This window comes from Coenobita brevimanus, chromosome 97 (genome assembly GCF_032717465.1).
Source record: "Coenobita brevimanus isolate Jiangsu-jjx chromosome 97, ASM3271746v2, whole genome shotgun sequence".
Lineage (NCBI taxonomy): Eukaryota > Metazoa > Arthropoda > Malacostraca > Decapoda > Coenobitidae > Coenobita > Coenobita brevimanus.
In genome coordinates, this window is record NC_137050.1 from 27,500,377 (window position 1) to 27,525,427 (window position 25,051).

A 25,051-nucleotide genomic window follows, 5' to 3' on the forward strand; every position below is an offset into this window, starting at 1 on the left:
TAGTGGTTTCCCTCACATGTTGCGTTAAGAAAAACTCTTGTACGAGATCCAGGAGCTTTTGGTCCCAACAGCTTTCTTGGCTATTTATATCTACAGTATTCCAATTTATATTTGTATTGAAATCCCCAGTTAGTATAATTCTTTCCGATTTCTCTTCCATTTTATGTAGCAAGGATCTTATACTCTGAATTGTACTCTCTGCCAGGTCCTCATATTCGTCTCTTTCCCATGTGTTTGATCTGGGTGGCATATACAAATTGGCTACAATTACTTTACCTTCAGATGTGTCGATCTCTACTGCAATCAGTTCTACTTGTGATGGTATATCTAGGTTTATTTCCTTGACTTTTAGATTTTTCTTAGTTAATATTATAATTCCTCCTCCTTTTTTTAAATTTCTGTCTCTTCTCCATATATTGTATTCCTCTAAGTTTAGTATGTCATTGGATATCCTTGGTGTTAATTTTGTCTCAGTTAGGCATATTATTTGTGGTTCATTTTCTCTGACATAATCATTCATCTCTAGTAATTTAGATACCATTCCATCCACATTTGAGTACATCAACTTTATCTTCTTGTTTATATACTTGTCATGACATGGTTCTACTAACTTCCTCCTTTTTCTTCCATCCTGTTTGTGTACCACTTTTGTACCTGCAATCCTATTACTTTGTAAAAAAATTTCTTCTTGTCCTCTTCTGATCTTCCCTCATTTTTTGTTTTTGCTCCCTCCCTTTTCTCTTTCAGTAATTCCAGTTCCTCTTGTGTTAGACATCTTTTTATCCATACATTTTTGAACTCCTCTTTTTCCATAAGATTCTTTGCATTTTTTAGTATCTCTTCCACAGTGTTTACACTCTGGAAAGTCACCTTTAGAGGTCTTGTCTTGCTTTTCTCGTATTTCCCTAACCTTTTGTGTTCCTCTATGTCTTTACTACAGATTTCCTCTGATACTTCTTTCAGTAAGCTCATTACATTTGCCATCTCCTTTTTGTCTCTAGTGATTTTGTTTTTAATTTCTTCCTCTTCTATACCAGTGATTACTATTGATTTATTTATTTCTACTGAATCTCTGACTAACTTTGGATTGTTTTGGATTATTCTTTTCACTTCCTTTTTAATGTTTTTTTCCTCCACCCTTGTTTCTAAGTCTTTCTTTACTTTCACCATTTCAGCATACGTGATTTCTACATCATTTTTGTAGCTTTGCACAGCTTCATTCACCTGTGTTATCTTCTCCTCAATATCACTGCTCTGGTCCATAAGACTGCTTGCTTGTCTAATTGTCTCTGTGTCATTTTTTAACTCTTCCATAACACTCTCGTCATTAACTACTGTACTTCCCATTTCACTCACTTTCTTCCTAAGGGTATTCAATTCCACTGTTAGTTCACTGATGGTTGTGTGTGTGTGTGTGTGTGTGTGTGTGTGTGTGTTTTGTAGTGTCAGTGTCTCTGGGCTGAAAAATGAGAAATTAACTAATCTTATATACATCAGTTATTTCAGGGAAAAGCCTGTGGTTGTGCAGTTTTCACTCCAACCTGGCCTAAAATTACCCTTCCCTCATCTTAAATGTTGAGCTATAACAAGAGAAACACTAGAATATAGTGCCTGTCACAAAGAAGTGCTATAGAAAGGACAAAGAGAGACAGCATTGTCTTAACTGCCATAAACTAGGTGAAATAAGACAGAAAAGGATGAAAATCTTGGCTACCGGTAACTTTAGGTGAAAGAACTACAGTACAGTACTGTACTAGGAATCTCCCTGGTATGCTGCTGAATCAATCATTTTGTAATTATTCATCACTCTTGTCATAGGTTAAACAATGCTGTTAGGATCCTCATACGATGCTTGCTGTATGTCTAATATTTATGGGAATGATTAAAGTAGTGGTGGTGGGTGGTGGTGACCATCATCCACTCACTTGATGTAGTGCTGCCTACTTCTTCCTTAGCCTTTATCATTCTTATTCTGTGTCTGTCCTCCTCTCTTCCTATTTCTCCCATCTTTCCTGTCACTTCTTATTGCTTTTCTTTCCATTACAGGTGGCTTTACATTGAGTGACAAGCCAAATGGTTTCCTGGAAGCCAAGAAACCATTTACAATGCTGGGTGGTAGCCACATAACCAAACCATAAGTGCTCCCAACATGTCAGCAAGTGGGTTGGTGGAGGGTTAGTGCCCCTCTCCGTAAAACAAATAACTCAAAGTCAAATGGCCACCCATACGGGATTATGGCGTCTGGCAATAGACAGACAGATAGATAAGATTAACATCCTGTGAACTTTAAGCCAAATTAAATTTTTTCCATAAATTAATAAGTTTATCTGGTACAATCATGATTTCCCCCAGTAATAAATGTTGCATAAGCAGCAATCTCGCTTCAGTTAAGTTACCCGAGAGATGTGGTCTTCAAAAATTACATAAAAAGAGAGAAAGAATACTATACATATGTTCCCTGCATACCTTTAAGGTAGTAAATGTAGTATGGGTTGAGAAGGAAGGACTTCAAAATTACCCTAATTGTAGTAGCCTACACAGGTGTATGGAAGAGTCAAACCCAACACCTATCATTCACTACTAACATAACTCAACTCCCATAACCCTGGAGAGGGAAACTGGATCTTGAATGTCCTCCTTTGTTTCAAATTAAGTGAAATCAAGTGTCTCCATGTCTCCTCAAATGGAATTCCCATACTGAAACTGACTATGGTATAGACGATGTTTTCTACAAACTGAAAACTAAACAGAGTGACAAAACCAGCTAATATGACTACCGTACTTCCCACCAGTTACTGGGAAGTGTTTGAAAAAAGAAATCTCTGATAAGAAACAGGAACTGTAACAATGTGTCTCAGCAATGACTATGACTATTTTACCTTACTTGAGACTAAATGTCTCCTACCTGATATGAATGGCTGTGTGGCTAGTAACCAAGCTCATGCCCAGATTTCACTTTAATGGTAACACTTCCCATGGCAGATGGTAGCCAACAGCTGTATTTCCTACTGCCTATGACCTCCAGTCTTTTAAACGCAATGTGTCTAGGCCTCTCAAAATGAATGGGTCTTGATCTTGGCTCTATGTTAATTTGCTTTTATTTTTTCTTGGAAGAAACAACCTTGCCAACTTCTGGTCTTTGGTTCCTTCTTCCTTGTATTATAAAAATAATTTTAAAAATCCTACCTCTGATTCAGACATCCCAAAAATAAAGCACTAGACCACCCCAAACTACGTAAACCTGGGTAACAATGCCAGAATTGTGATGATGATGATAAAGTTCAAATACATAAATTTCTTCTATTAAGAATACTCATCAAAAAGGTTTGAAGCTCTTGTAATATATTATACCTGGTATCCTTGTACAGTGCTGCACCTTATTCATCTTGCTCTCTTGCTACCGTAATGCTTTTGTGTTCTCAACTTTCACACTTACTCCAACTCCCCTTATAAGCACTATGTTACAAGCACTGGACTACACACTTCTTTAGCCAACAGTTTATTTCTTTTGTTTGATCAGTTCCCACAGCTTATTTCTGTTTTCTTTGTCACTAATTACACCATGCCATATCTCTGGCTGAAGAGTGTATAAATGTGTGCAGGGGGAAGGGTGATGCCCTGGAAAGAGAAAATTATTGAGAAATAATACTTTTGGACCAGATAATAAATGTAATGGACAGAGTTCTAGAAGGTATGATTGCAGAATGATTAAATACTGATTAGATGCAGTTTGGGTTTATGCCGGACAGCTTCAGGAAAAATATACAGTACTGTATAGGAAAGAAATAAGATCTGCACTTTGTTTTTGTTGATTTGGAGAAGGTCTTTGACAGAATCCCCAAGGAGGTGGTGAAGCAAGCAATATGAAAGCTTGGGATCATGGAGTGGCTGGTTAGAATGGTTATTTCTATGTATGTGGATGCTCGGACCCCGGTGAGAGTGAATGGAGATTTGAGAAATGAGTTTTCCATGAATGCTGGTGCGCATCAGGGGTCAGTCTTGAGGCCCTCAATTATCATGGTGCTGGAAGCCCTCTTGTGACTTCAGAAGTGGACTTCCATGGGGATGTATGCTGATGATTTGATGCTGACTGCAGTATATGGAAGGGAGGCAGAGGAAAGATTTAGGAAGTGGAAAGATGGTATGGGGTGCAAGGGCTGAGAGCATATGCAGATAAAACAAAGGTGATGGTATCTAGGGTTGGTGGACGTACTGTCAAAGAAGAATGAGAGTGGCCATATGCAGTATGCCACAAGGGAATGGGAAGTAATAACATCTTGTGCAGTGTTTGTGATAAGTGGGTGCATAAGAGATGTACTGGTATTAAAGGTAGACTGCAAAATAATGCTGATTTCTTGTGTGTGGTGTGTCAGGGAGAGCATGTGGAGATTGTCAGGCATGATAGGATTGATCTTGCTGGTAAGTCTATTGAAGGTGTGGAAGTTTTGTTGCTTGGGAGATATATTATGTGCTGGAGGTGAGGCTGGAGCTAGAGTGAGGAGTGGTTGGAAGAAGTTCAGGGAGCTGTTACCTCTCCTGATAATGACAGGGTTCTCCCTCCATGCTAAGGAATCATTGTATGCTGCATGCATTAGAAGTGTAATACTGTATGATAGTGGGACCTGGACAGTAAATATAGAGGATACTAGCGGGCTCAAATGTAAAGAAATGACAATGATAAGGTGGATGTGCAGTGCATCCATGAATATGAGGCCTGAGGTGGCTAGGTTAGCAATGGAAGAGTTACGAGGAAGGATGGGACTGGAGTGTATTACTGTAATGGTAGACTGAGATGGTTTGGGCATATGGAGAAAATGGGGGATGACAACTGGATGCTGAAAGTGAGAAACGTGAATGTTGGGGGAAGGGCTGTGACAGCCAGATTGAAAAAGACCTGGGAAAAGGTCATACAGTGTGACCTCGGGGATAGGGGACTGAATAAGGAGGCTGCCAGAGACCCAGCAGCATGAAGAGCCACCGTTAGGTAACCAAGGCCAATGCACACAAACATGGGGCCTTTATAAACAAAACACAAAACAAAATGAATATATCTTTCACCACCATCAATTTTGCATTGAAAAACATCCTCTTTCATTACTCAAGTCTTATACAAATAAACATGCATAAATAATGTATTCCTTCCATGATCTAACCTAACAAAACTGTGTATACTGAAAAATGGCTGGTTAGGGTGGTCTTAGCCATTGCACTGAAGTTAGATGGTGAATAAACTGAAGATTCTTAAGGTACAGTATATGTTTGGGTCAGTTTTAAGCCCATTATTACCCTGAGGCCCTATCATAAAAATTCAAAACTGGTTTACCCTGGTGTATATTACTGACCCAATAACAACAGTTGGTGCATAGAAGGTAACCTTATTGGCAGGTACTGTATACTTAATGGAGGGATGGAATTGAAGCATATACCGAATATACAGCTGTCAACAGTTCTCGTGTGTTGCTGTCATATTTGTGAATACTACACTCACTGATGACACTGAACACACACCTCCATCATGGTATAATCTGAAATGAATAGCTACTGCAGGTACAACCGAAAACATTACATTATAAAACAAATATCTGCAAAAGCAAAGAGGAATTTTAATTTGTGGTATTTGGAGAGGCACTCGTGGAAAAATAACTTCATCCATCCATAACTTAAATCATTCAGTACCCCATCACAAGCGTAGAAGCTTGGGGCTACGTTATTCTGTCATTAAAGGATATCCATTCATTAGCCAACAGGCACCATCAGCTTTTTTTTTTTTTTTTTTTTAATGCAAGGAGGAACCAAGGACCAGAAGCATTAAATCCCAATCACCCTTGAGATTTAAGTTAACCCTTTCTCTTCAATTACGTATTTCTTATTTTGCTCTTTAATGCTGCGCTGTAACAAGCAATTAATGGTCGAATATTAACAAGTAATACATAAGTGCTATGATGATCTACCGGCCAAAGTTGTCCTGCTGTTCACCATACTCCTTCTGGGGGTCAGGGAGGGGACTGTGGGACGCTTGTATAACCGGGTAGATTTATCTCGTGGTAATATCGGTGTTAGCACATGAAGGCGTCCCTCTCCAGCACCAAAAATATAAATACAACCTGATACGGACTGAAGTTTACCTGCCACGTAACTCCCAGTTGTTTCACCCAGTCCTCAAAAATAACTTAAAAATACAGGAATAACCTTGCACAAATATATTCCCCAGAATTCCTATAATATATATACGTGGTCACACAAGTTCAAACGTACAAAAACAGGAAAAATATTAAGTAAATAAGAACAAAATTTTACCTGCAATATGGCGAGCGAAGGTAAAACGGCGAAAATAGCGTCTGGGCTTAATGCAAATAGTTCAATAATTCATTTATAACAATAAAAATGCTGTATTTATTCAAGAAATTTCTGTCGACTTTTCAGCTAATTTTTTATGGAATATATTAATGATATATGTAGTGCTGGATTTACACTGCGAAAGAACGTGAACACTGCCGAGCGAGCATTCATGAACGTTCGCATTTACCGATTACAAGTGTGCTCCTATAAGCATTCTTGGTTGTTCTGGACGTGCTGAAATTATTTATATCCATGGGCTCCTGAATGATAACATAACGTACTGACACTCATTTGAACTTTCACACAAGCTCCTTCAGATTCGATTATGCTCGTCAGATCGGCCGCACATGACCATTTCTATTTCTCTATTGTTTGTTCGTTCATCTTAAACAAATCCACTCCGACAGGCGACCAACTTTATCTTATATCTACGTTTCCCTTGCCATCGCCCTCTTACACTCCTCCATATAGACTATTTCTACACCTTTGCTCCTAGTGCACGAAGGTGTTGTGTTCTTACCGAACTGTTCTTACCTTATTATCTTTACAGGATTGAGTCAGGCTCGTACTGTCCCGTGTATTAGACCATTTTTATCATACATATCCTTAAATTTATGAATAGTTTTGGCACACACCAATTCATTCGGTAGTGCATTCCACTGATCAGTGGCCCACTTTGGGAAACTGAATTTCCCAGGTGTCCAGTAATGATCCGGTTATGGGACTCATCCAAGATCTCAGACCCCATTTTCTTCAGAGCCTTCCACCGGTTGCCAGTACTTGCTGAGGCCATTGGGTGTCCGCTCTTCAAATGAAGAAAGTCCCACTGACTCCAGTAACTCTTGGTTGCAGGGCTGAATGTAGAAACCTCTTTTTAAGATGGTCTTACTGTACTCCGCTGCAGGCAGCCATTCTAGCACTGGTAAATCTGCATCCTCTTCAGTTCTTCTGCATCCTGCCACGGCAGTACGGCTGCATTTCTTGCTATGACCTTTTCTACTACACTGCCGGCACTTTGGGTCACAAGGCCGACGACTGAGGCTGTCAGCATTGCCATGTACGCGCCCAGGACAGTGCTACACCTCATAATTGTGCTGGTCCAGCTTCCCGAGCCAGCGTGCCAGTTGTTCTTCCGGATTCTTTAACGTCTTAAGTCACTTGAGTGACACATGGTACTGCCAAGAGCTCCTTACAGGTCACACACTAGTTCTGCTCCGGTGGGCAGAGCTTGCTGTAATACGCCACCACATACCCCTTACCATCCATCTTTTGTTACAGGACTCCACCAATACCATGATCTCTAGCGTCACAGTCCAAGAGAAATGGCTGACTCTGATCAGGGTACAGCAATACTGGAGAGCTTGCCAACGCATGATTGAGTTCGTTGAAGGCTTTCTGAGTCAGTGCTGTCCACGCAAACTTCTGCCTCTTCCCCAACAGCTTGTGCAGAGGTGCAGCTATTGTAGCAAAGTCCTTGACAAAACGCCAATTGCAGGTGCACAAGCCCTGGAAACTCCGTAGCTATTTCACACAAGTTGAAACTGGCCAGTTTTCCACAGCTGCCACCTTCTCTGGGTCAGTACAGACGCCGCTTTTGCCTACAATGTGTCCCAGACACTTCACTTTCTTCTGAAACATGTAACACTTCTTGGGACTCAGCTTGAGGTGCACTGCTCGGATCCTGTTCAACACCTCTAACAGCCTCTCCAGTTCCTGGTCGAAAGTACGTTCAAACGCAATTACATCACCCAGATAGATGAGAGCTGTCTGCTAGAAGTACGCAATCCATGAAACACTCAAAAGTAGCTGGGGCATTACATTGGCCAAATGGCATCACTTTAAACTGTCATAACCCCCCCTTCCCCTACAAAAAGGCTGTTCTCTCCTTGTCCTTCTCTGCAACCTTGACCTGGTGATATCCTGCCTTCATGTGTAGGGTGACTTAGCACCTGACAGAACATCCAGGGTGTCATCAGTTCTTGGCAAGGGGTATGTATCCTTCACTGTCACATCATTCAGGGCTCGATAATGTACACAGCACCTTACTGAACCATCCTTCTTCCTTACCAGAACCACTGCTGTTGCCCAAGGACTGCTGGACTTTTCTGTCACCCCTTGACTTTGGAGATTCTCCATCACCTTCTCCATTTCTTGCCGTTGGGTTGGCGCCATCCTCTGCGCTGGCTGTTTTATCGGGCGGTGATCCCCGGTGTCTATACTGTGCTTCACCGGATCTCTGGTGGAGAAGACATCAGCCAACTTCGTCAGCAACTCCCTTAACTTTAGCACTTGTGAGCCATCGAGGCATTGGCAACTCCTTGAAAATAGGTCTTGCAAGTGGTCTGTTAAGTACCCGTCTTCTTTGACAACGCTTGTTTTACAGGCCTTTCTCCGATGCCACTCAGGGTCCACCACCCGGCACAGTCCCTCATTGATCTTCCGTGGCTCACGGGAGAAAGTGGCCACCACAACCGACACTTCACCTGCACCTGTTTCCACCAAAGTTCTCCCCACCGTCACTCCGGCCTTTTGTCTTGCACCGTACATCAGGCTTCACGACTATATACAGCTGTCAAAAGAGCCACTCACCTTGCACTGGAGCTGTGGTTCTGATTTTGCAGGTATAACTATAGTGCGGAGCACCCTAACCTCATCACCAGAATTGGCACGTCTCACTGCTATGACAGGAACCGACTTTCCTAGAACCTTCACCTTCATGGAGCAGAAGTCCAGCTCACATCCCATGGACATCAGATAGTCCAGACCATGATGGCAAGGATCCTCCATCTCAGCTACATAGACTGGATTCATGTCCTCTTGCCCTGCCACTTCAGTCCAGACATCCAAGGGTTCCCTCAGTTCTGCGCAGTGCCCAGTTACGCCACACAATTTTTGTGATGACTCAGGCAGATACTGATGATATAACACATCAGGCCTCACAAAAGCTGAATCAATCACCAGGAAAGATTCTTTCCATCTATTCTTCTGTTTATTTGCACACTGTTGGTTGCAGTTCTCTTGCATTTTCTTGGTGGTGGGGCTACTTGGGAAAAGCCAGCTGGCAGTTGCCCTTTAACACCATCCTCCACTAGTTTTCTGCTTCTCTCTGGTCTTCTGCAGCCCTCTTCTTATCCTCCTTTTTCTTCTTCGGACACTCAGAACTGAAGTGTCCCATCTCACTACATGTCCAACACGCTTTTGTTACAATTAAATTTTTCCTTGCACTGCTCTTTTCTTGCTCCTTCTTCCATTTCTAACAATCCTCCTTGTGTCCCAGCTGCCCGCATAACCAGCAACCTCCTCCGGTCTTTTCCTGTTCCCTCTTCCACTTGTAGCTGTCCTCTTTTCTATGTCCTGGCTTTTCACGGTACCAGCAACTTCCTTCAGATTTTTCCACTTCACAAAACCTGCCCTTTTCTTGCCTCGAATCCTGCACTACAACCTGCCTGAAAAGTGGATGTACTGGACCTGACGTAGGACACAAATTCTAGAGCCCTGGCTAGTGCTTCTTGCATGCTTCTGGGTTGTGCGTGCTTCACTTGCACTTTCAACTCTGCACTTTCAAGAGCATCAATGAACTGGTCCCTCAGAAGAATAGCCAACAGGTTAGGTGCTGCTTCAGGGTATCCCTTGTATGCTATACTCTCCAGGTCACGAGCAAGCTGCTGTAGGGATTCGTCTCAAGCCCATACATGGTTCTGGAAAAGTGCTTTATAAACCTCAGTCTAGTACTGTACATGTTCCGATATCTGCACTCCAGCACTTCTACTAGGGACTGATATTGTTCCTCTCCATCACTGACATCTGGTCCAGAATTTCCACTGTGGCACCCTTAAGGCTAATATCAAGTTGCACTGCCCTCTGCCTATCATTCCAACCAATCTAGTTAGCAAGTAACTCAGACTGTGCACAGTAAGCTTCCCAAGATACTCTGCCACCAAATTCCCGAAGTTTCTTTTTAATTGGACCCCTATTATAGCCAAGCTCTTCACTGGTTTGGGGCCTAAAAACTGGGGCATGATAATTAAGTCCAGAACTTAAAACTTTTGCATTCTGATTATTCTACCCTGTAATGCTTCCTTTAAATGCTTGGGATCTGTCAAAATTCACCAAACACTGTCCATTCTTTTCATATGCTCCCATTACACTAGCCTGAGGCTCAGCAATTCAGTATTTCAGTATACCAGTATTTCTCTACAGCCACAAGTTTCTCACCAATTATCTTCACATGGTCAACAACATGCCTCAACTGGTTATCTGCATGCTGTCTGCACTCCATCGCTATTTCCTCACTAATTTTCAACTGGTTGTCTACATGCTGTCTGCACTCTGTCATTATTTCCTCACTAATTGTCTTCAACTGGTCATGTACATGCTGTTTGCACTCTGTTACATTATTGCTTACCTCATACTTCTGCTGCTCTAGCTTGGCATCTGCTTCCAATTTAGGTTTATTTAGGTTAGGTTGATCTAAGATAAGGTTAGGTTAGGTTAAGTTTGGTTAGGTTAGGTTAATTTAGACTCAGTATAGAAGGGAACGGTAACTTCCAGCATAAAGTCACTTGTGCATATGACACCTCCTTCAACTGTTGCTGCTCTTCCTTCATTTCCCCCATGAAAGTATCTAGCTGTCCTTGCATCCCCAGTTGTAATTCCCTCTGTTGCTCCTGTACTGCCTGTTGAAGCTGTTCATATTGTTTATTGTGTATTTCACTTTGTGCTGGTAGTTGTTATTTAAGTTCTTTCTGCTCTTCATTCTGTGCCTGTAGCTGCAGTGGTACACTTTGTGCTTGTAATTATACATTTTGTGCTTTCAATAGCTTCATAATTTCAGCCAGCTATGCCTCCTTTTGCCTTGCTTGGCCTCGTGGTTGTACACCTTCTGCCACCACATGCTTCTTCACTGCAGCACTCTCTAAAAATCCCACCCCTGACACCACTGTTACATCCATGTCCCACACTGCCACAGGCTCCAACAGTAGTAGTTCAGCACAGGAAGGATGTTGCCCAGTGAGTTGTGCTTCCTAGAGGCTCCAGTTCAGTGTACAGGAACATAGATCAGCATAGGCATTCCAAATAAACACTGGCCTCTTAAGTTCACGGTCTTTATTTTCCAAATAATTACACTTAATGCTTGCCAACCACACTTTACTGTTTTCACAAGTACCAGAGATATACAATTTTCACTAACTGCAGTTACACTTAATGCTTGCCAACTTCACTTCACTTTTTTCACAAGTACCTGAGATATACAGTTTTCAGTAATTGCAATTACACTGCTTGTCAACTTCACTTCAATGTTTTCTCAGGTATCAGAGATATACAATTTTCACTAACTGAACTGCACTCAAACTGAAATGACAACTTACTGAAACTTCCCTAGTCTCTTCCTCATCCTTATATAAGCTCCTTATGTACTAGAATCATCTACCACCTTCTCAGGAAAGCAACAGTTGCCAGCTCAGAGACATGACAATTATCCAGAGTTTTCTTACACTGTATAACACTCTGAATTATTTAGCATACAAACAGAAAAAATTACGTAATTTATGAAACAATCACATAAATAAAATAACATACAGAAAAAGGGCACAAAATTTAATGCACAACTTTATAAAATACCTTCACTTACAAATAGCAGGCTAACTAGCAACTCTGACACTTCACAAAAAATTCAAGAATCGTCGGGAAATACTCCAGCACTACCTAACTAGCAAATCCTGCTTCTCAACGCAATTATCCGATTTTAACCTAACTAGATGGAAGTGTTGAGGGTCAGTCAATGAGGAACTCTGTTGTTCTGAGAACAATAAATCAAAGGGCAAGGTCACAGGGCCAGGTCAAACATTCTCCTATCAATATCAAACATTTTCTATTCAATTTAGCTCATACTTGTGGGAACGAACAGCAGGAGTATAACGTGTCCTTGCAGGGGACAGAGGGTCAGCAAGGATGGGTGTGACAAGGTTAGTGTGAATGCTGGTGGGATCTCTGCCAAAGGGTGGGGTCATACTTGGAGAGGTTATAGAGTGAGGAGAGAGGGATGCTGATATATAAATAGTCCTACACTACCTCAAGATGAGAGCTCAGGAGGGTGACTGTTTTGCAGGCAAGTCTGTGAATGGGAAAGAGAGTAAAGTTAGAACAGTTTGGTTTGGGCAATGCTGATGATTAATCCCCAGGCAGACAGCCTGGCCTGACTTAATCGAGAATCGATAAATTGTGGCAGGGGACAGAGAAGTGGAAGCAGATGTTGTCAGCATAGGTTGATATAGAGGAGAGGACCAAGAAGCTGGAGATGAAGCCAAGAGACACAGAAGTGGGAAAGAAGAGTGGGAAAAGGAGTTTAATATTTTACTGCTGGACTTCCTCTGCGAAGGTTTGTGGCTTTGGAGTAGTCAGTGGCTGTTGACTAGGTTGGGATTTGTGGATTTGCTGGTGGAGGTTTGGCTGGACTTTTATTGACATGTACCATCCTGCAACCGAGAACAAGATCAAGTCAGCCACCCTAAAAATGAGTGGGATTAGGAGTGGGGAAAGGATGCAGGTGATGTTAAGTGACAAGTCATGAAGGCGATGACCCAATAGAGAAACACAGGAACCACCAAATAACTGATGAGAGGCATTAAAGTCACCCAGGAAAAAGATAGGTGAGGAGTGGCAGGTAGGTAAAGTTGTGGGGTTACTTCCAGTTGGACTGGTAAACAAGTAAACATTACAAATAGTATGTACTAAGGAGCATCACTGACAGTGAGATAAAATAAGTGAGAGAGGAATGAGATGAGGCAGTTGAGGTAGCAAGGAGAGTGTAAGGAACAGAATGATGACTGTATGTAATGAGGCCTTGGTTAAAATGGGTATGATAAGTGGTATCCCGGTGGAGGTCTGGGTCTGCGAGAGTGAGGGAAAGCTTCCCAAAGGTAGATGGCAGCCATAAGCATAGGGGAGGGCATTTCACTGTTAGAGGGGGAGGGTGGGAGGAGTTTGCATTGACGATGCTCAAGGTTATCCTGAACTCCAAAGGACAGTATTACCCTACCATTAAATATGAATAGTAAAGGAATATATATATATAATCATCAGCCATTGGAAGCCCACTGCTAAACAAAGGCCTCCCCCGACCTTTTCCACGAATTCCTCGACTGAGCCAATCTCTGCCACGTTTTGCCTGCAGACTTCTCTATCTCATCTCCACCTCCTGTCTGGCCTTTTTCTGCTACGCTTACAATCTCTTGCAGTAGTCAGTCAGCCTCTTGTTCCATCAGTTATCCCTTATTTTTGCTACATGGCCTGCCCACGTCCATTGCTCTTCTTTTATAACTTCTTTGATGTCTTTGACTTTTTGTCTACTATCTCACCTAAGTTGATATATTCCTGTCTATCAAAGATATTCCCAATATTGACCTTTCCATTGCCCTTTGAGAATGGATTAGTTGATTTTTCCAACGATTTTGTCAGTTCCAGGTCTCACACCCTTACGTCATAGCTGGAATTATACAACGTTATATACTTTTGGTTTCATACATATTGGCAAATTTTGCTTTTTCTGAACCAGTGTGATGGTTGTCATGGTTATGTGACATCACACTTCGGCTCTATTCAACTTGATAGATATTTGATTGTGCCATTGAAAATCAAGTGTCCAAAGTCAATCATGCAAAATTTGAGAATCTACTGTACGGTATATATATATATATATATATATATATATTTTCTAATGCCGTGTCCCCTTTTCTCGATAAAGCATAAGGTCTTGCCCCTGGTTAGAGGACTTTTGGTTTTGAGGCGTGTAGCACTTCACGGCTGGATGCCCTTCCTGATGTCTACCAATGACTTGGGTGGACTCGAACCTCCAACCCTTCAGTCAGAGTGCTCTAACCCACTGAGCCACGGCTGCTACAACCAGCTAGGTGACAGAAGAGCGCTACCTCTCCTGGCAAGGCAGCCTACCCGGACGCGGCGCAAACTCTTGACTCTTCAGTCTTGAGTCAGGCACTCTACCAATAAGCCGCCAAGCCCACCTCATTTTACCAGAGAAAATATACTCCACTACTACTCAGTGTTACAGAAGGCCTGATAAACACAGCATATGTTTTGGAAATACTTTTACTGAGTTGTATGTTTGCCCCAAGGCATACAGACATTGCACTAATTACACACTTCAAAACTTTTCTGCCTACACACCTTAGAAATTTGATAATTACATTAGTTGTGTACAAACACTGGGGAAAAATATATTACTGCATTGAGCAACAGTACCTTACTAATACAAACTCCTGTACAGTACCTGGTGTGAGCTTCATAACTGGTGTGTAAACCTTATAAAAAGTATTTATTATTCATTTTAGTATATACTAATAATGGACAGCTGCTCTTTTTTTGACAAGATTACTCTGCATATAAAAATAAAAAAGTATGAAAATAGGTAGTGGCATGCATCACTGTATACAACCTAGTATCAATAAAATCAATGTGGCTAAGTCTATGGAGTAACGTTTTTATAACTGGCTATTTGTTACAGAGTTATGGCAGTAAAATATAAGATTACTGGTACATATATGTGTAAAGAAGTCAAACTAACACTTAAAGCTTGTAATAATCTCTTAGTTTTCATCACCATCTACAATATCAATGGGTGGAAGACTCAAATACTGTAAATACATTGGAAAAAATATCCTGCTTCCTCACACACAGTTCATTGGCTAACGTAAAATCTGAGCTATAAAAAGAAAAAAGGGCTAATAAGGAATATACAATAATAATAATAATAATAATAATAATAATCTTGAATAAAGATTTACTGTTAAGTAAAGTATATTGTAAGCTGTTTAATACATGTATAATACAAACATATCTACAGGGATACACTTTAATTTACACCATCTGTTTCATGTCTTGCATGCACATATTACAATACTTGTTGATGTACTTTAATTACATTCTATACATATCCATACTGTTGTACAGAAGAATGAATGACTTATCTATAGTATCAGCTGGAGACACATAATTGGGGTCAGAATGAATGGCTATACTGCAGCAGGTTTTTTTTGGGGGGAGGGGGCTTATGTATGAAATAACATCAATTATGCATTAATTTACTTACAGCTGAAATGAAATCCTTGCAACTTGTACTTTTTTATACATTCAAAGCGAGCTGCATGAAGAATTAACTCATATTCATGTTAATTCCACGAGCAACTAAGAAGTTGATAAATTCAGTAACTTGTAAACTGACAGATTAACCTGCCCGACACTACAAAATACTTATCTGTACAATATATAAACTGAATTATGATAAAGTAAAATCCCTCTTATTAACACACCCCACTGAAGTACCCTGACAACAGGATAAAACATATAATTGACAACTTTGACCCCAGGTATGTTGACATACTTTGTGTGTAGATGTGGATGTACATTATTTGACAGTGGAGAATAATGAACAGCACAGGTGTCATGAGTTAATGAGGCTGGAGTGTCAGAGAAGATGTAGGGAGAAATGTCATAATTATCAAGGAATGAGGTGTCAGAAGGTGCTATGGTAGATGCGAAGTGTCAGACTTGTGCCGTGTCTTCACTGATGCCTCGGGTGGCCATGAGGTAGGAAGCAGCCTTACTGACATCCCAGGAGAAAGAGGCAAGGGTAGAAGTGGCTGCCTCAAGAGGGACACGATGGGTGGGCAGGAGCAACTGTAGGCGAGCTAACTTGAGTGCACGATGCACGTCCCATTCACATTCGTCAAGTGCTGCCACACACTCTTCTGGTGACACATGCTGAGGATTATACACATACTGTATTTATCTCGTACCCCTCCCTCTACTTAATGCTGCCATCTCTGACTCTTTAGGTTATAACACAACCTCTGCCTCTATTCCCTGAACTCTAACTTTCTTTCACTTACTACTACCATTTATTACAGCCTCTTAGGATTAAGTTCATTCATTGCCAGATGCCATGTATCCCAAACGGGGTGGCCAAGGGCTTAGAGTTAATTGTTTTACAGGGAGGGGCACTAATCCTCCACCAACCCCACTTTAGACTTAGGGAGAACGTTATGCCAACAGCATCTGGTGTTCCCAGGCGGTCACCCATCCAAGTACTAACCAGACCCAGCGTTGCTTAACTTCGCTGATCGGACGGGAAGCGGTGTACTCAATGTGGTACGTGCCTACATTTAATAACCTATTATGATTACGTGACTATAGAGCTATATACTGTAAAGTTCCTGCTTGTTGCTGGAAAAGGATGCCTTCATGTGAGGGCACTAATGTAACCTGAGAGTTCTATGGTCAAGATATACAAGTTGTCCCCCTGCTTCCTCCCTGTTCTCCTAAATGTGGATGGTGACCTGCAGGAGAATGACAACTTCTGCCTCCATTCCAAAGAGCTCATGATCTGATGAGCGGGAGAAAACAACGATAACGGAGCATTACAGTAAACGCTCAATTATCTGGTGTATTTCAGCCAAGCCCTACACCAAATAACATGAAATGTCAGATACTGCACAGTACTCGCCATTGGCTCAATACAGTGTCACACCGGATATCGTGTTACTCTCCATCTCAACCATCTATCCTAAAAACTTTCCCATGCATAAGAGATGAAAATTATGCGTAAAATACAATTAAGTAATGATACTGTACAGTAATACAATAATGCACTGCCTGTTGGATCCAATTTTTGAGACAGTTGATATACCGTACCTTGACACTGGATATTGCATTGAACCACCGGTTATGTCCCATTTCGGCACCAGATATTGCTTTAATAAAGCCAAGCCAGCGGTGCTGGATATTGCGTTGGGCCAGATACGGTGATGGCAGATAACTGAGAGTTTACTGAATATCCATATTATGCCAAGAATAGACACCCCATCTCTGAACTGCTCCAGTTGAAAGGCAGATCACAAAGATGTAAGTTGACCCTGTGACCCAAGCACATTAAATCCCTTAGAGTGAACCTCCCCATTATTAGTGCCCTCACAAGAAAGACTCAGTGTGCAACCCACATGTCAACTGTCTCTGAGTATTCTTTAAGAAACGATTTATCCAACTGTTCAACCCCTCCTGTCCTGCTTCTTCTTCTTCTTTGTCTTTTTCTTTTCTGCATTGCAGATTCTGCCCATCAATCTCTAGATTCATTTGTGTGGATGTCCATGGTTTCCCAGAGCGCTGAGTTTTTATGTTGTTTTGACTGTGGTATAGTGGGGCATTTGTTCACTTCCTTGTCTTTTTCCCACTTTTCCTCTTTCCTTCCCACCCCTGTTTAGCTTGTTTAGTTGGGATGGGTTAGGGATTCTTTTGGTCCTAGACTTTTATTTCTATATGTTTGCTCACTTTGTATGGAACCACACAGTACTCCTTGCAGCTCCAATGTACATCTTAATTTTCTTTGCTATTCAACAAATCTCAGGAATTTTCATTTTGGGAAGAGTTTTTATCTTACATAGCTAGATTTGCTTAAATTCTATACAGTTAATGTTTATGAATGTCTTTCTATTTTTACTGGTATGTCTTGGGCCTGAGGAGAATGATCAGCCAATCAAGGGTCACTGTTCATCTCCTATGGTTTCCTCCCAGGATGCCAGTTCCTGTCTTTATAAGGGGCACTGGGTTGGTCTGTGATGAATGCTCAGCCCATCAGTGTTCTGGATGTCCTTGAGAACAGTCTCTCCAGCCAGGGCTTTTGGGGTGATGTCCTAGTGGATGTGAACCTCTTTCTTGATAACTTTGATACCAGGTTTTACATCTGATGTCTCTGCTCAGAGGGATATCCAGCATCCCATTAATTGGATCCCACTACACCAGAGTTTCCATGGCAGCATCCAAGAGGGTATTCATCCATCTTGACAACTATTTCAGGCACATCTTTCAGCCTAAATTGTTACCCACAGAATAGGCCTTTCAGGAACATCAGTGCCATTATGACTCCTTCACTCACCATGGTCAGAGGCCTGCAAATTTCAGTTTCATGTTCCACATTTACTGTGCTAAGAGAGAGGCTGCCTATGCCTTTGTGTCAACTATGCCAAGGCAAAATTACAGAACTTCAACCAAACTTCTGGATACAAAGTTCTGTGAAATGAATGTGACTTTCCTCTTGATATTTGGGGTTTCTTTCCTCCTGTTCAGCTTCCTAAAAACATTCCTTCACATGACACGTTGTATCAGTACCCTGACTTTCTCATACTCCCCTTCAGGGCATACAAGAAAAGTCCTAAAGTACTCCAAGAAAAGGACGACTTCCCTGGGATGGTCTTGCTCAATGCTAAGACTGAAACTGGAACTACTTTTAAGCAGTGCTGGGCAAGTGTGCAAAGACTCGTGCAATGCGCAATTGTGCAATGTTGCGCTCCGGTGAATATCATTTGCGCATTGCGCACCTCATGAGACCTTGCCCAATATTGTGCTTTTGCACGACGAGGCAGGTGTGCAAGCGCAAATTTACTTGCACTTGCACAACTAAATTTGCACTTGCGCACCTGCCTTGCGGACCTGTCCTGTGAATTGCACACTGCGCAGTTCACAGGACACGTGATCTTGGGAGCTGCCTGTATGGCTGGACAAGGGATGGGGGAAGCTTGGGCGGGTCACGAGGGTTCTGGATTGTTAGGGGGAGGCAGGAGAGTAGTAGCACTTCTTAAAATGCTTCAACAGAAGCAGGTATTTTAATATTTTTTAAATTATTATTATTAGTAAATAATAATAAAATTAAAATACATTATTTATTAAGAGAAGCATATACAATTCCTTACAAAAATCATTAAAACATATTATTTAAATAACCACAGCCTAATAAAATATTAGACTGTGGATATTTGATTTAAATAATATGTTTTAATGATTTTTGTAAGGAACTGCATATGCTATTGTATATCTACATTATTAAATAAAACGTCTTGCGAAAATGCAGATAAAAGTAAAACTGGCAACATCACAGCCTTTGTTTCCGTCTCTCTCCAATCCTCTCACTCCTCTGAGCTTCCACAGGTTAACAACACCTTGCTCCAGTCCTACCGCCTTAGTCACTTAGTGTGTCAAGTGAATCATTTTATTTCACAGTAAATAATTTCAATTTAATTTGTCAGTAATGGATGCCCCCATGGAGGCGATTTGTTTTTTGTGGCCAGTGGCCACCCCTTACGGGATTAAGGCGTCTGGCAATAAATAGATGGAATAATAATAAATAAAAGTAAGTACGCTAATTTATTGAAATACAGTATCTCAATATTTTACAGTAATTCCCACAAATATATGCAAATGGTTTGCGCTTGCACTTTGCGACACTGTGCAAGCTAAATATTAGTCAGACTGCGCACTTGCGGTTGCGCAAGGTTGTGAACTGTAGATTGCGCACTGCGCTTGCACAAGGTCCTTTTTTGTTTGCGCTGCCCACCACTGCTTTTGAGTTAGGGCTTCTCTGCCTTTGGTGGGTCCACAACCTTATAGACATCCTCTTCAACCAGCCCAGGTCTTGATTGCTGCTTGCAAGATTCAGAGATCAATGCCATTGTGACTGTGGGACATCATCGTAGTGCTGAGATCAATGACTTGGCTTGCATTTGGCTGATGCTAGTAACTGTCAGGTTTGGTGTCCTTGTGGAGTGTCATTCAGTGCAAGCAACTGCTAACTCTATTTCTCACACTCCACAGATGTGGCCTAGCCAGATTTGGATCTGGATGTTTCCAACACCAATTGCACTGCTCAGCCTCACTTTGGCCTGCTGCTCCTCCACAGCAGCCTTCCACCTGCCAGGTGAGTATTTCTCCCTCAGCTCCCAGCCTTCTCCTTGTGGTGATCACTTTGGCACTGGATCCACCTTCTATTGGGTTTCAGAGGCTATGGATTTCCAGCAACATGACAGGTCCATCCCTCACATAAGTTTCCACCTTTGGTTTAAGTTGCTGCTTCTTATGCTTTTTGCATTGTGTCAGTCTTAACTAAATTATCTTTAATGCTTTGGAGTGTCCTCTGTTTGCTACTGACCAGGTTTCCAATGCCATTGGGATTTGCAAGACCTGGCTTTAGCTTTGCTTCCTGCTCCATCTGGGACACTACTTATCCTAAACATCTAACTGCCATCACAGGAGGGAAGGAGGTTTGTTACTGGCTAGGCAGGAGGACATAAAGAGTGAATTTAGCACTCTTTTTTTTTTTTTTTTTCCCCTTTAGCATTCTCCCTTGTTCCCCCTCCTATTGACTTGACAGAGGTGTTGGTCATCAAGAAGGCCCTCACATCAGGTTTACTGCTCTACAATATATACCATGACATTACTAATGAGGAGTTCCTCCTCTATTTCCACCAGCTGCTAGTACTGTCCTGTATCATGAATAATTTTAATGCCCACTGTGACCACTGGGATCCCAATGTTGGTTCCTATAACCTGAGAATCGCAACATACATTCTCCGGGTTTTGCATGGATTTGATATACTCAGTGATCACAACCATGATCCCAGTCTGAGTTGTGCAGGCTAAGCCTAGTGGAACTTCCTCCTGACAGCACTCTAACTCTTCAAATTTAGCACTGTGACATGACCCAGGAACCTCATCCCAAAATGCACCATGCCACCCCTATCACAGTTCCTATTTACATATTGGTTTCTCCATGGTAATCCCAGCAGTGCTGTTTATAATGTTCATCCAGTTCTCAAGCTTTTGTTGATTATGTGCAATGGATTTGGAAAATGGTGCAGGTCGGGGCATGATTGGCTCATAAGCATTCATGTTATCTTGGCAACAAAAATAGATCTTTCAACATCTTCTGCATCATCATGACAAAGGGGTGGATAATGCCCATGCACTTCATGTCAGTGAATAAATGGTGTGCATGGTGAGAAACATACTGTGGGAAGATAAGTGCTTGCAAGTGCTAGTACCATGGCCTGGTTGTGAAATGAAGCCTCCCCTGCTGAAGCTGAAGTTGCCACTTCCTATGTTGAAGAAAGTGTAAAGTGGCTTTGAAACAGCCTAGGTAATTACTGTAATATGTATGAGACTGGGCTATTTTGGAAACACCTGCCTTCCTCTGCCTTTCTAGATTTGAAGCCTGGCACCTGCCAGGCTTCATGGCCAGCAGGGCATCTTATGTGGTAATGCAACTGATAAATGCATGCTTCAGTGATTTGTCATCCACCAGTTTGACTGTCCCTAGCTACACACTGAGTGGAATCACAATTCAGAAGGGCTGGCCATAGCCCAGGTAGTAACTTTCTGGTGTGATCATATGTTTTTTCCCACAGCTGAAGAGTTTTGACAGAAACTTATCTTTCAAGGTAGTACTCATTATGGACAATTGATCAGGGCATCTTGCTTGTGAAATCAGTCATCATTCAGTAGTATGAGTGATGCTACCTCCAAGAGTAAACACTGAATTAAAATATATATATATATATATATATATATATATATATTTCAGTGGTTAAGAGGCTGTAATGCAAGACAACCTATTAACAGATGCAGCAGGCCACAGATTGGAGGTGTAGCTGGAGGGTCTCAAAAAGGAGGATGGGATGAAGCAGATGTGGACTTTGGAAACATTCACCTTCAAAGAAGGCAGACAACATTAGTGCAAACAATGAAGGAGTTTTAGAGATAATTTAGCCAAAGGGACACAATCACCAACTTCATGCAAGCATGGAGGAACATCAGTGTTGAGATGGTTTGGTATGGGTGGTGAAGCTCCTGCAACGCATTAACCCAGCAACAACAGAAAGTCCCCTACCCTGATTATCAACTCTTTAGTGGCCACAGTGAAGGTAACCCGCATCATACCAAAGGAAGAATTTGCATCCATAATGATAGAAAATATGCAGGACCAACTGAACTGAAAAATAAAGTCCTAGCACCAGGCAACAAAGGCCATTTGGCACTAAATCATACAAAGAAACAGCACAAATAAGAAATGGCAGTATAAGAAACAGCATAAAATGAAGACTACTAATACGAAAGATTAAAAAGACAAATGGCACTACGAGAATTTAAAGGAATGTGAGAAAGAAAATTATATTCCAGAATGAAGATGGATGAAAAAAAAAAAAAACAAGAAAAACAAGACAGACCAGTGAAAAGTGAGAGGATTCACAAAGGAAGTCATTAAGACAAGGAGGACAATTAAAGAGGGATATGAAAGGAAAGACATGTGGCTCCTAAGCATCATACAATGGCCACTCAGGGAAAGATGACATTATTTCGGATAGGCTAGTACCATAATGGCAACAGAGAGGAGGTGGCCACCCTGACATTAAATATGAGTACAGAACAGTGGCAAATGATGGGGCACAGACGCCATGGTGGAAAGAGGCAAGGATGAAAGGGGAACACATTGTTGATGGACAGAGATGAGTAAGCAAGTACAGCCTGGACATAAACAGGGAAAAGGTTGCACAATGTGGGAGTGAGAAGAACAGGCATCTGAAACTGAACGCAGAAGAGTATACATAAGCACTGGGGATGACAAAACAATGGAGGTTGTCAAGACCTATTGGATATGAAGCCTGTAAGGAGTGTTAATGAGTTCACTGAGGAAGTGGAGGCAGAAGACAAGTCTCAAGACATCAAGGAAGCACCAGCAGAGCCAGGGGGACTGCCATCTCTATTTCAGGACCTGAGAGACTTCCTGTAGATCCTTCATGACTCCATGGAAAAGGTGCTCAGTATCTACAACATAGCAACTTAAGAAGAATTCAGTGAAGAATTAGACCATCCTGAATTCAGATCAAAGCAGGATCTTTACCACTGGCTGAACAGCAGCCCCCAGTGACTTTTCACAGCATAGTTCCTGCTACTGCCCCCCAAGCAACCAGAGACCGACCACTCGCTGCTGCACAAGAGTTCTCAATGACACCAGTGGATCGCATGGGTTTCCTGCCACCTGCACCACCTAACAGAGATGCAGAGGAGTTGGATGCCAGTCCCAGCCCTACCTCCTCAGCCTCAAATCCCTCCATCAACACCATGCCAGGTATCTTCATCAATCTCAGTGAACATCATAATTTGTTGATTTATGCCTTTTCTATTTTCACTGTCTTGTGTCCTTTTTACCTCAGAAAATTTGGGTGTCTTTAGAAAGGATATTAGTAGTAGTCAGCATGTCTGGTCATTCAAGGACCTTAGAGGTGAAGTAGGGGTCAGGCTGGAGATGAGGTTAGTGCAGTTGCCTTTATAATGGACTTCAATTGTCCAAGTTACTTGGAACCCATAGTTAACACATTAACTCTGTAACTCTGACAGTGACTGTGTCTCACAAGGTTTGCCAAGGAGGACTGTGGCACAAATATATATTAGGGTGAAAACTGAATATTTCGTACACCGTTTTGGTGCAACCAGATCGTGTGGAGGCATCTACGACTTTTTTCTGCCACTACCCCCGCCCACAAACATTGTATTTCTGATGCAGTACCCCTTTAAATTCAAATCCTGAACACATGCCCTAACTATACCAAGCCAGATACTGATATAAAAAGTGGCAGAGCCATATTTTAAAATATACCCTTTCATTTGGCAACTCTCACATTAAATACTTGGATCAAGTGACCTGGCCCTAGGCTCTTACACTCCTGATGGGGCAGTAAGTGGCTGGATGACAAAAATCCTGAAAGTTTACTGCATTATGACTACACTGTATATGAATGTGAATTTATATTGGATGTACTCATAATGCAACATGTTCCCTGCCATATAAGGCAATTAAAGGTGGCCTTCTTGCTCTTTTTTAAAGTACCACAGGTAGGGAGAAAAACTCAGTGCCAGAGTCTATAAGTTAAAGCCATAGGTTCCTCCCTTTTTCAAGTACTCTTGGACTCTCCTTGCTCTAACTTCCTCTTCTCTCTTGGTCTTCACATGCAGTATGACCTTCACAGCAGGAAAGCCCCTGTTCTAAACACAGGCCTCAGTGACAATGATTTCCAGTCCTCCTCTGGGGTCCATGTGGACCCATAATCATCTGGCATTCAAAGGGTTTCCTGCCTTATCTCCTCCATGGTGTGTCATTCTCACTGGAGGCTTTGAGTTGACAGGCAGCCCACATCTGCTGCAGAGATATCTGGCTATGTCCCTGGCCACCAGGGTTCACCAGGTGTCACCATCTAAGAATTTTTTAGCCACTTGGTGGAGGGTGGCAACTGGGTCTTTTGGCAGTCTCCTTGCTGTTCTGTACAGTGCTCATGTGTTCCTTAATAGTCCATGGTCTGATGTTTGTGCTGTTCTCGTCATGGCTTGTGGAGTATCTTGTTGTCTCCTGCCTACAGTATGCACTGTCCTTTCTCTGCCTCAAAAATCATCTGAGTGCTGTCCTTCTTATATCCCGGCAGGGCAGTCAGTTCACAAATGTTCCTCTTGAACTTTCCATCCACAGCTGCATGACTGTCTTCTTGACAACTTCAGTTACAGCTGAGTCCTTGTACACTCCCAAAGCTATAAGGAGTCTATACTAATGCCATTTCCTAAGCTGGAAAGTTACCCAGCCCTTCCAGACTCTTACATGCCTCTCATTTCTTATATGGGGAAGCTGATGAGGAGATGGTTGCTCTTTCCCTCTCATGATGATGAGCAGCACTTCGTTTTCTTGGAAACTGTAAGCTTAGGCCATGCAGAGGCAGCTCAGATATCCTGTGCTGGATGGAGTTCTTTATCCATGACCACAGGTGGCTCTTCATGCTCCCCCTACTCGGTAACTTGAAGGGAACGTATGACTCTGCCCCAGTGTGGG

General features: G+C 42.0%; 1 protein-coding gene and 1 pseudogene across 1 annotated transcript in view; both read right to left on the bottom strand.

Annotated features, from left to right (window-relative positions):
- Positions 1–15,402: 15,402 nt before the first annotated feature.
- Positions 15,403–25,051, bottom strand: part of Ack-like (activated Cdc42 kinase-like) — a 441,226-nt gene continuing 431,577 nt past the window's right edge. Inside the window, exon 23 of the mRNA XM_080283506.1 lies at positions 15,403–16,116. Coding sequence (XP_080139632.1) covers positions 15,898–16,116 — 219 coding nt within the window. The 3' untranslated portion in view covers positions 15,403–15,897. The remainder of the gene's footprint in view (positions 16,117–25,051) is intronic.
- Positions 16,399–16,515, bottom strand: LOC145413876 (5S ribosomal RNA; annotated as a pseudogene).